The sequence below is a fragment of the Acomys russatus genome, chromosome 17 (genome assembly GCF_903995435.1).
Source record: "Acomys russatus chromosome 17, mAcoRus1.1, whole genome shotgun sequence".
NCBI classification, from domain to species: domain Eukaryota; kingdom Metazoa; phylum Chordata; class Mammalia; order Rodentia; family Muridae; genus Acomys; species Acomys russatus.
The window spans coordinates 53,628,797-53,641,298 of record NC_067153.1 but is presented as its reverse complement, the minus strand read 5'-3'; the positions used below and the strand labels follow the sequence as shown (position 1 = coordinate 53,641,298).

General features: G+C 46.6%; 1 protein-coding gene across 1 annotated transcript in view; it reads left to right on the top strand.

The window, feature by feature from the left end:
• Positions 1–1,896: 1,896 nt before the first annotated feature.
• Slc2a13 (solute carrier family 2 member 13) overlaps positions 1,897–12,502 on the top strand; it is a 280,523-nt gene continuing 269,917 nt past the window's right edge. The window contains exon 1 of the mRNA XM_051160231.1: positions 1,897–2,571. Within this exon, the coding sequence (XP_051016188.1) occupies positions 2,049–2,571 (523 nt within the window). The 5' untranslated portion in view covers positions 1,897–2,048. The remainder of the gene's footprint in view (positions 2,572–12,502) is intronic.

The following is a 12,502-nucleotide window of genomic DNA, read 5'->3' as shown; positions in this document are numbered from 1 at the left end:
CCTGAGATAATGAGGAATCCAAGTATCCTTAGACAGTCTTCGGTTGTCCTTTCTTCCCTGTCAGAGATTTGTGATGACACCACCAGCAATTGCAGGCTTGATCAGAGACTCCAATCCTTCATCTCCACAATAGCAAGTTGCAAGGTGGAGGAGGGTGATATGCTTTACCTTTTTAGTCTTTTGACCTATTTCCTGTCAAATTCAATTACCACTGCGGTGAGGTACTTCAGGATGGCTGCGCTGCACACAGCAGCGGTTGCGCCCACGTGCCTCGTTGTCTTAGCATCAGGAATATATGTTACTAAGTTTAGATCATTTTAAGGAGTAGTTAGTTCAGTTTTCTGGAACCCCAAAGCTGAATTTGGAGCCGCGAGTGAGTAGCAGTCACGGTGTTCACCATGCCAGCTGGATTTGAAGTTCAGCTTGTTTCATCTCAACACGAAGAAACTGTTAACTTGGGGAGCTGTTCCCTTCAAAAGGCTAATTACTCCACTGGCCACCAGGGGGCGCGGTTTTGCTGCACTGAGCTCGGGAAAGGCACGCTCTGACCCACCTGGGACTTCCAAAGCCTGAGTATTAGATTTCATTGTTTCAGAGTCTAAATCTGTTTAATCTCTCCCTGGGAAGATGGTAGAGTCTTGCTTTAAAATTACACAGTGCATTTAAAGTTATTCCTCTGAGAGCATGTTTTCCTCCACTCTTTTTTTTCTTCCCTCGTTTCTGGGGAGTTTGATACTATGGAGCTATGGTGAATGATTACATGAAAGGGACTTGGGGAAATTCTAATCACTTCGTAGTGTAAACATTTTCTCTAAAGGAAACAGGCTTGGACTGCATGAACAGGCCTCATGCTAAAATGCTAAGAACTTTTTTTGTTGTTGTTCAAGTAAGGTAACTAAATGAAAGCAGGAATGTTTGATGGAAACCATGGAGTTTAAATTTATTTTTCATCTAAATCTGGTGTCGTTGTTCTGACCTCATCAGAAAGATGGTCGATTAGTCTTTATTTCCTGAAGTGGAACAACATGAAACAATATACAGAACACTTAAATCAACGGGAGGCGGGGTTTCCAAACCAATCAACAAATGGAAAATAACAATTAAAATAATCATCCTCAAACGATTTGAAATAACTTTGTTTCGAGCAAATGAGACATTTAAAATAGCTTCTCCAAATCAAGGGGCAGCAGAGGGAGTTGCCCGGAAGAAGGTATCCTTTTGGGCTCCCACGCTGGGCACTTGCCTATCTCAGTGCAAATCAGATTCTTAGATTTCCTTGTTCCACTTGGAATCGGGTTACATAAGAACATATGATGCATACACCTAAAGTTGCTTTTCCCTTTGGGGATCCACAGGAAGCATTCGGGTACTCACTTGGTAGATAAGTTACCTCTATCCTCAGAGAGTCAAGATGTGACATGCGTTTTAGAACGGAAGAATCCGAGGAAGGACTAGCAGGGAGGGAAAAAAACTAAACATCTTGGTCCTGAACTGCTGTAAAACAATTGCAGAGCAGTACACTGCCTACGGACAGAGTTAGGTGGGTGCCAGGTAGTTCCAGCGTTGGCTACCTCAGATTGCAAGGAAGGCAGGCCGGCCTAGAGACTTTCACCTGAGCCTTAGCCTGCAGTTCAGCTGCAGCCCCAAGGCATCCTTTATTACGCCAGGGTACCAGCGCTCCCAGCTGGAGCAAGTTCCCCCGGGGGGGGAGGGAGAGCGAGGGGGGGTGGGTCCCGCCGCTTGACCCCGCCCACAGGGAGGTGGCCAACCTGACCCCGTCCACAGAGGGGTGTGGGCCGCGCCCACAGGGAGAAGCTCCTCTCTCGCCCCGCCCACGAAAGGAGGCGGGCCTCCCTTGGCACCGCCCCCTCCAAGCGGACAAGTGACGCACGACCCCGCCCCCGGCCACTCCGCAGAGCCAGCCTAGCCTAGGCTGCGAAGCGGGCTGCTGAGGTGGCCGAGGAGCAGCCGGCTCAGCAGCTGGCCGCCGAGTGCGCCCTGCCCCACGGAACTTGCCCGCAGCCGCCCCGGCGGTGTCCGCCTGTCCCATGTCCCGCAAGGCGAGCGAGGACGTGGAGTACACGCTGCGCAGCCTGAGCAGCCTGATGGGCGAGAGGCGCCGCCGGCAGCCGGAGCCGGGGGCGCCGGGCGGGGAGCGCAGCCTGCTGGCCGCCGAGTCGGCCACCAGCCTGCAGGGCGCGGAGCTGGAGCGCGCCGCGCGCAGGCAGTTCCAGCGCGACGAGACCCCCGCCTTCGTGTACGCGGCCGCCGCCTTCTCGGCGCTCGGAGGCTTCCTGTTCGGCTACGACACCGGCGTGGTGTCCGGGGCCATGCTGCTGCTGCGACGCCAGATGCACTTGGGCGCGATGTGGCAGGAGCTGCTGGTGTCGGGCGCGGTGGGCGCGGCCGCCGTCGCGGCACTGGCCGGAGGGGCCCTGAACGGCGCCCTGGGTCGGCGCAGCGCCATCCTGCTAGCCAGCGCCCTGTGCACCGTGGGCTCCGCCGTGCTGGCCGCCGCCGCCAACAAGGAGACGCTGCTGGCCGGCCGCCTGGTCGTGGGGCTCGGCATCGGTGAGTGGCCGCGCGCCCGCGAGCCCCGCTGACCCCCTGCACTCCCTTGCTTCGAGGCCCTCCTCCCGGGGCTCGGTGTCGCGAGCGCCCGCGTGGCTGTGGAGGATGCGCTCCCTCCTCCCGGATTCCCACGTGGAATCTGCGGGTCGCCCGCGGGTCAGCCAGCGCAGCGCCGGACAGTCTAGATCAATTCCAGGAACCCCAGCTTTCCCCTGATCTGGCCTAACCCAAGGCAGCTTGTTGATTTTAGGGAGGTCTCCACACTCTCCCTACCAAGCCCCAGAGTTTTTTTACCCCCACTACCCAGGCAGTTTTGGGCAGCGATCATTTGTAGACTCAAGGAGTTTTGAATTCCGAAATCCCTGCTCCGTTCCAGTACCATAGCCTCTGTGGTGGGTCATCTTTAGATGGAACACTTGTTTTCTCTCTCCCTTTGTGTTCTGTGGTTAACTTTCAACCTTTCCCTTTTTCTAGATGAAGCCCTTACCCCCCCAACCCCCACCGCCCACCCCCTCACCCCTTTAGAACTTTTACTTTGGGCAATGTTCACCACTCTTATTTTTACCTTCTCTTCTTTTCCCACACGGGAACCAAATTATCTATTAAAGGTCATATTCATTTCCTGAATTCATTTAGGAGCTACTCCTGTGGATAAATGCCCAGCAGGATAGATACTTGCAATTTACTTTAGAAATGAAGAGATTTAGATTCTTTTGGCATTGATTGTTTTTTTCACTCTATTTGCTTGGGGTGGAGGTGGGGGTACTATTGGGGAGCTCTTGGCAGAGTAAGCAGCTTGGGATGTGCTCGCTGTTATTAGAAAGCACTTTTAAGGGAAAACGGGGAGTTGTGACTTAAATCTCACTGGTAATTTTCCGAGACACACCACTGATGATGCCTTTAAAAATGTTTCTTTTTATAATTCAGTTCCCCTTAGGGTGTTTTTGAAGTACTGCTTCCCTGTGGGTAGGCTAGATGCGTGCCTGGAGCTTTCCAGAGCTGACCGCTCGCTGCTATTTGATGTTGCTGGTTCGGTTGGGTTGTTTGGTTTTTGGTTTTGTTTTGTTTTGTTTTCTCCCTTAGCGATTAGGTTGTAAGGGGGAATGCAAACGCATTCATTCACTCCACCTGGAGGAGCCAGGAGCCTAGCCACAGCAGCAGCTCACTGTACTTCAAATCATTGACTTTCCTTTTACCGACTAATGACCAAAGCACCGCAAGGCTCTCTGTAAAATGTGGATTTGGCAAATGAAGGTTCACAAGACCATCAAACAGACAAAACAGTGGAAATCCAGTCTCTGTAGAAATGGCCTGTGGCTGTAGGACCCTACAACAAATAACCTGCCTTAGCTGCTTCTCCGCATCCTCAGCATCACCTCGCAGGGATACAGAGCCTCCCTTATGGTCCCCACCCTCCTTTTTCCCTGGCATGGAAATAACATTTTAGTTATCAAGGTCTCGTTATTAACTCCCAGGCTTAAGTTTTTCGAGATTGATGTTTTGCAGCTGTGTCTCAAAGAGATGTGTGAGTATCAGATAAAAACTGGAGCATTTGGTGTTGATTCTTGCCTGGCAATCTTGAGGCCTTGTCAGATTCCTTTCGGATCTAGGAGACTGGATTGTAAGGAGAGCATCCTCTATAGAAAGCTTAGCAAATGGGACTACTGCCCCACTGCCCGGCAAAAGCGGCTCTCCTCCCTTAGGACAGTGGTTCTGAACCTTCCAAATGCTATGACCTTTTAATACAGTTCCTCATGTTGTGGTGACCCCCCCACCACCATAAAATTATTTTGTTGCTACTTCGTAACTGTAAATTTGCTACTTTTATGAACCTTAATGTAAACATCTTATATGCAGGATATCTGATAAATAACTCCAAAGGGGTCTTGACCCACAGGTTGAGAACCACTGGAGAGGCTCAGCGGTGATGGGTGGATAGACTCAGGAAATTCAGTGTTCTCAGTGGAGAGAAGCCAGGCCTTACTGAGGGAAATAACATACTGATAGGGAGGATTTGAATGTTGGAGATGAGGAAAGCGCCGTCTAAGCCAGACAGTGAGTACAGAAGCAAAGCAAATGATGTGCTCACGAAAGTAGAGATGACACTGTGATAAGATCTAAGCCGGAATTGTGGTGGCTTTGCAGGTGTGAAGTCATGCACAGTGTTTCACACAGGATCCATAAAAGTCAGAGAAGACACTTCAAGTTCAAAGTCCTGGACTTGCAGATCAGCATACTTCCAAGAAGACTTTTAGTTGCAAGGAAATAGGTGCCTGATGTGATTATTTTGTTGATTTTATTGTTTGTTTTGGGAGACAGGGAGAAAATAAATCAATTTTGTCTGCTTAGTACACTAAATCTGGGCTCCCCCCGCCCCATGTTGTTTATATATGGCCAGAAGGTTTTATCTTTTTTTTCCCTCTGTGATAATTTAGTAAATGTTGAATATCAAAATGTGCCTTTTGCCATTTCTAGGCACGTTCTCCATGATAACTTTTCTCCACAGTATTACCCATGGGAAATATAAGGCTCTCAGGAACTGGGATTTTGTTAATTTTGTTCAAATTTGCAAATTTGTATTCCTGAAGCAGAGAAGAAACATGTTGAATGCTTGAATGAGTGACAAGCAGATATGTTACAAACAAACAAACAAACTGCAACTTTCATTGCTGGTGCCATATCAATTTAATTTAAAATTGCCCTTGAAAAATAAGATTAGCGCATTTTCAAAAGTATCTGAAAGGTCATCAAAAGGTGTTAGTGTTGCACTTTAATGATATCATTCATCCATCTAGTCAGTAAATGATTAAGCTTCGTTATAAGTTCTGTCAGGTTTGGAGTAGGGAGAAATTGCCTAAATATAAACTCGAGGTGTTTATTCTCCAGCTAAGCAGAAAGACACATGTTAGCCAAGTACAGAGCAATAGGTGGTTCTTTAAAATGCCAGAGACATGGGGAGAGCAGGCCATTGGGTTGTTTGGTTGTGTGCATAGGAAAGACCCTGGAGGAGCTGGAGATGTGGCTCAGTGTTTAAGAGTGGCTGCTGCTCTTGCAGAGGCTGGTGTTCAGTTCCCAGCATCCTTGTCCTGCAGATCACAAGCACCTATCACTCTGGCTTCAAGGAATCCTTGGGGTTGCCACAACTGCACTCAAATGCACATAGCCCCGTAAGGCACATCCATACACAACTAAAACAATGAAAATTAAAAAGAATGCAGCATTAGGAATGGTTTTAGAGAAGCCATGTTTAAGTTAGACCTTGAAGGGGTCCATCAGGTGATATAAGCAGGAGGTGAGGAAGTGCTGATTTCCTACCTGGCATGTCCTGGGTGCAGAAGAATTCTTAAAAATAAAATTATTTATTCACTTTACATCCCAGCCATAGCCTCCTCCATTCTTTCCTTCCAGTCCCACCCTCCCTCCACCAGCCCCTTCCCCTATTCTTCAAAAAAGGGGAGCCCTCTTACCCACCCACTCCAGTTCATTGTCACATCAGGACTGAACATACCCTCTTCCCCTGTGGCCCAGCAAGGCAGTCCCACCAGGGGGAAGTGGTTGAAAAGCAGGCAACAGAGTTCATGTCAGAGACAGCCTCCACACCCCCTTACTAGTGGACTCACGTGAAGCCTGCGCTGCCCATTGGCTACATCTGTGTAGGGGGCCTAAGTCCAGTCCATGCATGGTCCTTGGTTGGTGCTTCAGACTCCACAGGCCCCTCTGGGTCCTGTTAGTTGGCTCTGTTGGTCTTCTTGTGGAGCTTTTTTGCCACCTCTAGGTCCTTTTATCTTCCCCCACCTCCCACTTTTCCACTAGACTCCCTATGCTTTGCCCAATATTTGGCTGTGAGTCTCAGCCTCTGTTTCAAACTGCTGCTGGGTGGAGGCTCTCAGAGGACAACTCTGCTAGGCTCCTGTCTGCAGGCATAACAGAGTGTGGTTAATGGTGTCAGAGGTTGGCTCTCTTCCTTGGGGTAGGTCTTGGGTTGGGCTGGCCATTGCTTGGACCTTCCAGGCTCAATCTCTGCTCTGTCTGTCTGTTCTATCCCTGCACATCTTGTAGGCAGCGTAAGTTTCGGATGGAAGTTTTTGTGGGTGGGTTGGTGTTCTCTATGGATGCTATCTCACCCAACCTTACTTCTCACCGTTTTAAAACCAGGTCTCCAGCTGCTGGCTATGGAGACTCTGCAGCAGTGACATGAAAAGGTCTCAGATACAAAATCAGGATTCAGTAAGCAAAATCTCAAAAGTCTTAGTATTTTTTTTTTTTCCACCTGACTTTCCTAGGCATTTAAAGTGGAGCTCGCCTTAGGAGAGGACACGGAACAAAAGTGGGAGTTTGAAGTGTAGGTGAGTGAGAGGCTGTGAGGGGATCATCTGGCATCTGGCTGGGGTGTCAGCTGGAGAGTCTGTTTAAAGGCCCTGTGTGCAGGGATAGTCACTAACGCCTCTTGTGGCTCCTGTGATGCTATAACGATCAGAGCTGTTCTAAATCTCCCTCTCTTCATTCCAGTCTGTTTTTGAACTCTTCTCCCATTCTCTCCAGCTTTCTTGTCCCTTGGAAGACTTTTAGTGTCAGAAATTCTTTTCAGAGTTGGTGAGCATGGGGTGAGATAGTCCAGCTGCCGGTTGCTAAAGTGCCCCTTGGCCTCTTCACTAGAGATCTTCTGGAAAGGAAGACTGTGGACCGGAGAGTGTAGTCACTGCACTGTTTGTGTGTACCATGTGCTGCTGTGCACAGGGCGCACTTTCAGTCTTTTTATTTTGCCTCATTTGGTACAAAGAACAGATTATTATTGCCCCAGCTTTTGACCTTTTTAAACTTGAAGACTTAGCTCAAATAGCACATGTATTGTTGGTCCCTGCAATCATAGTAACAGAATAATCTTATGTTGTGCTCCTCACATGAAGTCCGTTTTATAGGTGTCTTTACTCTTTGACTTTTTTTTTTTTTTAAAAAAAAACCAGAATATTTTTTATAACGATGTTTTAAAATAAAATGATTGAGGGCCTAGAGAGATGGCTCAGCAGTTAAAAATGTATACTGCTCTTACAGAGGACCTGTTAATTCCCAGCATCCACGTTGAGCTCACCGCCACCTGGGAATCCAGCCTCTGTGGCCACTGCGTGTATGCGCACATACATTTCCCTCCTTACATATCATTTACAATAATAAAGATAAGTCTAGTGAAAAAATGTAAATGTAAGAGTTTGCTCAAGCCCAAGCCCCCCTCCCTCTCCCAGCCCCATGTTTCTTGAGCTTTTCAGGTTTTGAAACTGTGGAGCATAAGAACGAAAGTGGTGTTATTGGGGGCTGGAGAGATGGCTCAGTGGTTAAGGGCACTGACTGCTCTTCCAGAGGTCCTGAGTTCAATTCCCAGCAACCACATGGTGGCTCACAACCATCTATAATGTGATCTGGTGTCCTCTTCTAACCTGAAAGTATATATACAGGGAGAGCACTGTATACATAATAATAAATAAATAAATCTTTAAAAACACGCACACACACACACACACACACACACACACACACACACACACACACACACACGCACGCAGAAGAGCTCTGGCCCTGGTTCTGGCGTTCACCACTCCTGATAACTGATGTTTTAGTGTTCTCGCAGGGTACTGGAATCAAGGCACTGGAATTCTGAGATTCACTGCTACTCAGACCTTTCTTGAGAATTTCCATCACAGCAATTCACATGGTGCCAGATTTGTGGAACTACTCTTAGGTCTGCCTCAATTTCTCTGTCAGCCTGTCAGTACTTCCTTAGCTGAGACACAGCTTACAGCTTCCTGTTGCAATCTGTAGTTGATACAGCCTACTAAGAAATACTTCCAGAAATGTCACTTAACCCTTTAAATTCTTATTCCTTACTCTAAACAAGGGAAAACCTTGTTTGATCAAAATAAATGCCACGGAATATTGAGATTAATGTAGTTTTCTTTAGGCTAAACATAGTTAACCCAAAGCAGATGGATTTTTTAAATAAGCAGCTAGAAATATATAAAATAAGCTGTACACACACACACATACACACAAAGCTGTAAAAGTATTTGTGTGGGCATGAGAGGATAATAAAATTTGTTTTTCTTTTTTTTTTTTTTTTTTAACTTTTGTAAAAAAAATTTGTTTTTCAGATAGTTTTTTTGTTGGTTTTATTTTCCTACTTTGTATAAAACTTACATACATGCGGAACTCCTCTTGATGTCCCTTGTTTCCCGGCATGCATGCTAACCACTGCACACCCTACCTTGATTTCCATGTATCCACATTGACCATCTCACACCCACCCAGTGCCATCTGTGGACGCAGAGATTGACCTTGCAGACTCGTGGTGGATTATGACCCTCTTGTGTTTGTTTTGTAGTATGACAACCCCCTCCACAACTGAGTAAGGAGGCTGTTAGCGTGAGTTATAGCACATTGTTTATGAGACTTCTCTGTATTTCTCCTTTCTGTGATACAAGCACAAAGTCACCTAACTTCGTATTGGTCATGGGTGCACATTGGCATGCAGCCTTGTAGCCATCTCCACAGAAATGCGCGTTTCTAGTTTTCTTTTGCTGAGTGAGCTTGGTTCCATTACCCATCTCTCTGTTCTCTATGCCATACAAAGGAGCCTTATTTCATAGCAGGCTATGCAGCGTGAAGGTGTGTCACCAGAGACCGGTGGCATTAGCATTTTTCCTTATTGCTTTCAGCAGTCCCTCTGTTCTGAGTCTAGGAAGTCGGTTTTTCATGGTAGAATCCTACATCTAAGAAATGATAATTTGCTGGATGCTCATTTGTTGCACTCTTTATACAATTCACATAGCTTTCTCAGTAACCGAGTGGGAGAATATAATTGCTGCTTTTAAGATGAGAACCTTTAAGCAGAAAAAGGAAAGTGGTTTCCTTATAGTCACAGAGGCGCAAGGTAAAGCAATGGCGTCTGAGAGGTCAGGCTTCCAAGTCTCTCAGTCGCTTTCTTGTCGTTGGGATTGAATACCTGACCAGAAGCAGCTCAAGGAAGGAAGACGTCATTAAAGCTCATGACCAGAGGGTATCGTGGAGTTGGGTGAAGAAGGGGCAGCATGGGGAGCAGGGAGGAGCCAGGAAGTAGGCTAGGCTGTAAAGCCTCAAGGCTAATAGCCGGAAACCTACTTCCTCCACCGCCTCCCAAAGCAGTGCCATCGATTTCTCAAACAGATGAGCCTTAAGGACCGTTTCACATCCTCCCATAAGGGTGTGCTTGTGCTAAGCCACACTCTAGTGACAATCCTCCTGGAATCTAAGGTTACTGCCTTTTGCCATATCCTACTGGGAGCGTTAATTTTTATTTCAAAGTAGATTCCCTTTAATTACTATTTTCAAATGTTTTAAAAATTAAACTTAAAAAAAAAAAAACCCTTACATTTTATACACATGAGTCGTTTGCCTGCGTGTAGCTGTGTGTACTGCACACATGTGCCGACAGAGGCCAGAGAAGGGCATTGTGTCACGTGGAACTGGAGCTGTAGATGGTTGTAAGCCACCATGTGAGTACTGGGAACTGAACCTGGGTCCTCTGGAAGAGTGGCCAGTGTTCTTAACCCCTGACCCATCTCTAGAAACCCATCAAAGTAGGTTGTTTTTTTCAATTGTGTTAATACTAAAGATTAAATTTACCACAGTGACCATGCTAATGTGTATAGTTCCATAGTATGGAGGGTGTTTACACATCACGCAACAGATTGCTAGAAGGTTTTCGTCCTATAAAACTGAAAGTTAACATCCCATTAACCAGCTCCCCGTGTTCTATGGTTTTGGTGACTTCGCTTTGTATAAGTGAACTCTTGAGGCATTTGCCCTTCGTTTTTCTGTGACTTGATTAATTTACATAGGGCAACGTTTTTGAGGCTTATCCACGTTGACTTTCCTTGTTTTGGTATATATAACTCCCGGGTGTTAGAATTTACATTCATCTGCTGATGGCATTGGGGTTGTGTCTGCTTCTTTGACATTGTGCATAACTGGACAGTGAGCACAGGAGTGCAAGGGTCCAGATCCTGCTTAGAACTCTTTTAGATAGCCAGAAATAGGATTGCCAGGACATCTGGTAGTTCTATTTTATTTCCTTTCCGCCAGCCCCCTGAGACAGGGTTTCTCTGTGTAGCCTTGCTGTCCTAGACTTGCTTTGTAGACCAGGCTTGCCTCAAACTCATAGTGATCTACCTGCCTCTTTCTCTCCAAGTGCTGGATTAAAGGGTACGTCACCATACCCGGTTAGTAGTTCTATTTTTAATTGTCTGATGAACCTCTATTCTTTTTCCCACAGAGGCTGCACCAGCTTGCATTCCACATTGTGCTGGAATCATTCATGTGCTTACCAGTGTCTTACTTTTCTTTCTTCTGATAGTAGGCATCCTAACTGAGGGACAGTTTACACTCTTCTTATAATTAGCAGTGTTGAGAACTTTTCATATGCATGATGGTCATATGTATATCTCCTTTTGAAAGTATTTAAATCCTTTTACCACTTTTATTGTGGGTTTGTTTGCTTCTGTTTGTTTTGGACACAAGGTCTCATATAACCCAGGCCAATCTGATCTCAAACTTCCTATGTAGTTGAGGCTGGCCTTGAACTCCTGATCTTTCTATCTCTACTTTCAGTTTTTTAGTGGGGTTATTTTTTGTTAGGTTGTAGGTTTCTAGATATATTCTGAATATTCACTGTGTCTTCCCAAAATGTTTTCTCCCATCTCATAGGTTGCCATTCCACTCTGTTGGTTGTTCTCTTTGTGCGGTCTTTTTTAGTGTTTTTTTTTAAAGTGTATTTAGTTTTTATTTGTGTTTATGTGTGAGGATGTACATGTGTGAATAGAAGTGTTCATGGTATGCAGAAGAGGACACTGGATCCACTGGACCTGGAGTGAGACACTACTGTAAGCCGCGACATGGGCACTGGGAAGTGAATTTGCGTGTTCAGCAAAAGCACTGCATGTTTGTAATTACCGAGCCACTTCTCTAGCCCCCTTTGTTGAGATTTTAAGCTTGATTTTCCTCCCTTTTGCCTATTTTCATTTTTCTTACCAAGCTTTTGTTACCATAGCCAGGAAGTCATGTCCAATCTGTTGTCCCTGTGCTTTTCCCGTATGTTTTCTTCCTGGAGTTTTAGATGCCATGTCTTTAATTTGTTTTGACTTAGTTTATGTGTGTAGTGTAAGTTAGGGTCCATGTCATTTTTTTTCGCAAGTGCATAGCTATGTTCCCTATTACTGTCTGTCATTGCACAGGTGAGTTCTCTCTCTGAACATTGCCTTAAAAATACTAATGTGCACGCTGGCCCAGGGAGGCCAGAAGAAATACACCCAAGCACCTGTTGTGGGCACCACTACAATGTACAAATGTATGACAGAGAGATGAGAAAGATGGAGTACACGGTGGAGAGATGGAAGAGAAAGTGAAGCTAAGGGGTTCTTACACTGTGGAGAATGGTGGAGCTAGAGATACATGCAGAATGAGGAGGCCATGGTGAGGCCCTGGCCCACCATGCCCCGGAGGGCCATATCTGGTCCATGGTCCTGCTGCAGCTAGGGTCTATATGGATGTCTGTGGCCCAGTTTATCATCAAAGGCCAAGTGGATGTCTGTAGTCTGGGATGCCACTGGACACAATGTGGATATCACTGGCTACCACACTCGGAGAGTTGGCCCTGCCCCTCACCTGAGCAGCACAGTAGAACCGGACCTGGTTGCAAGGGCAAGGGTGAGGTGGCACCAAGGATATGAGAGCAGGAGCGCTGACCCTTCCTCTTGCTGCCTGAGACATTCAGGGAGCTAGTTGGGGCATGGAGAGCTTGCCCTGGTGGTGTGGGCACAGGAGAGCTGGCAGGCTGAGCAACTCAGCTACCTCCCAAGCCCACCCCAACATCTACACTGTCTATGATCTGCTGGATCCCATGAAA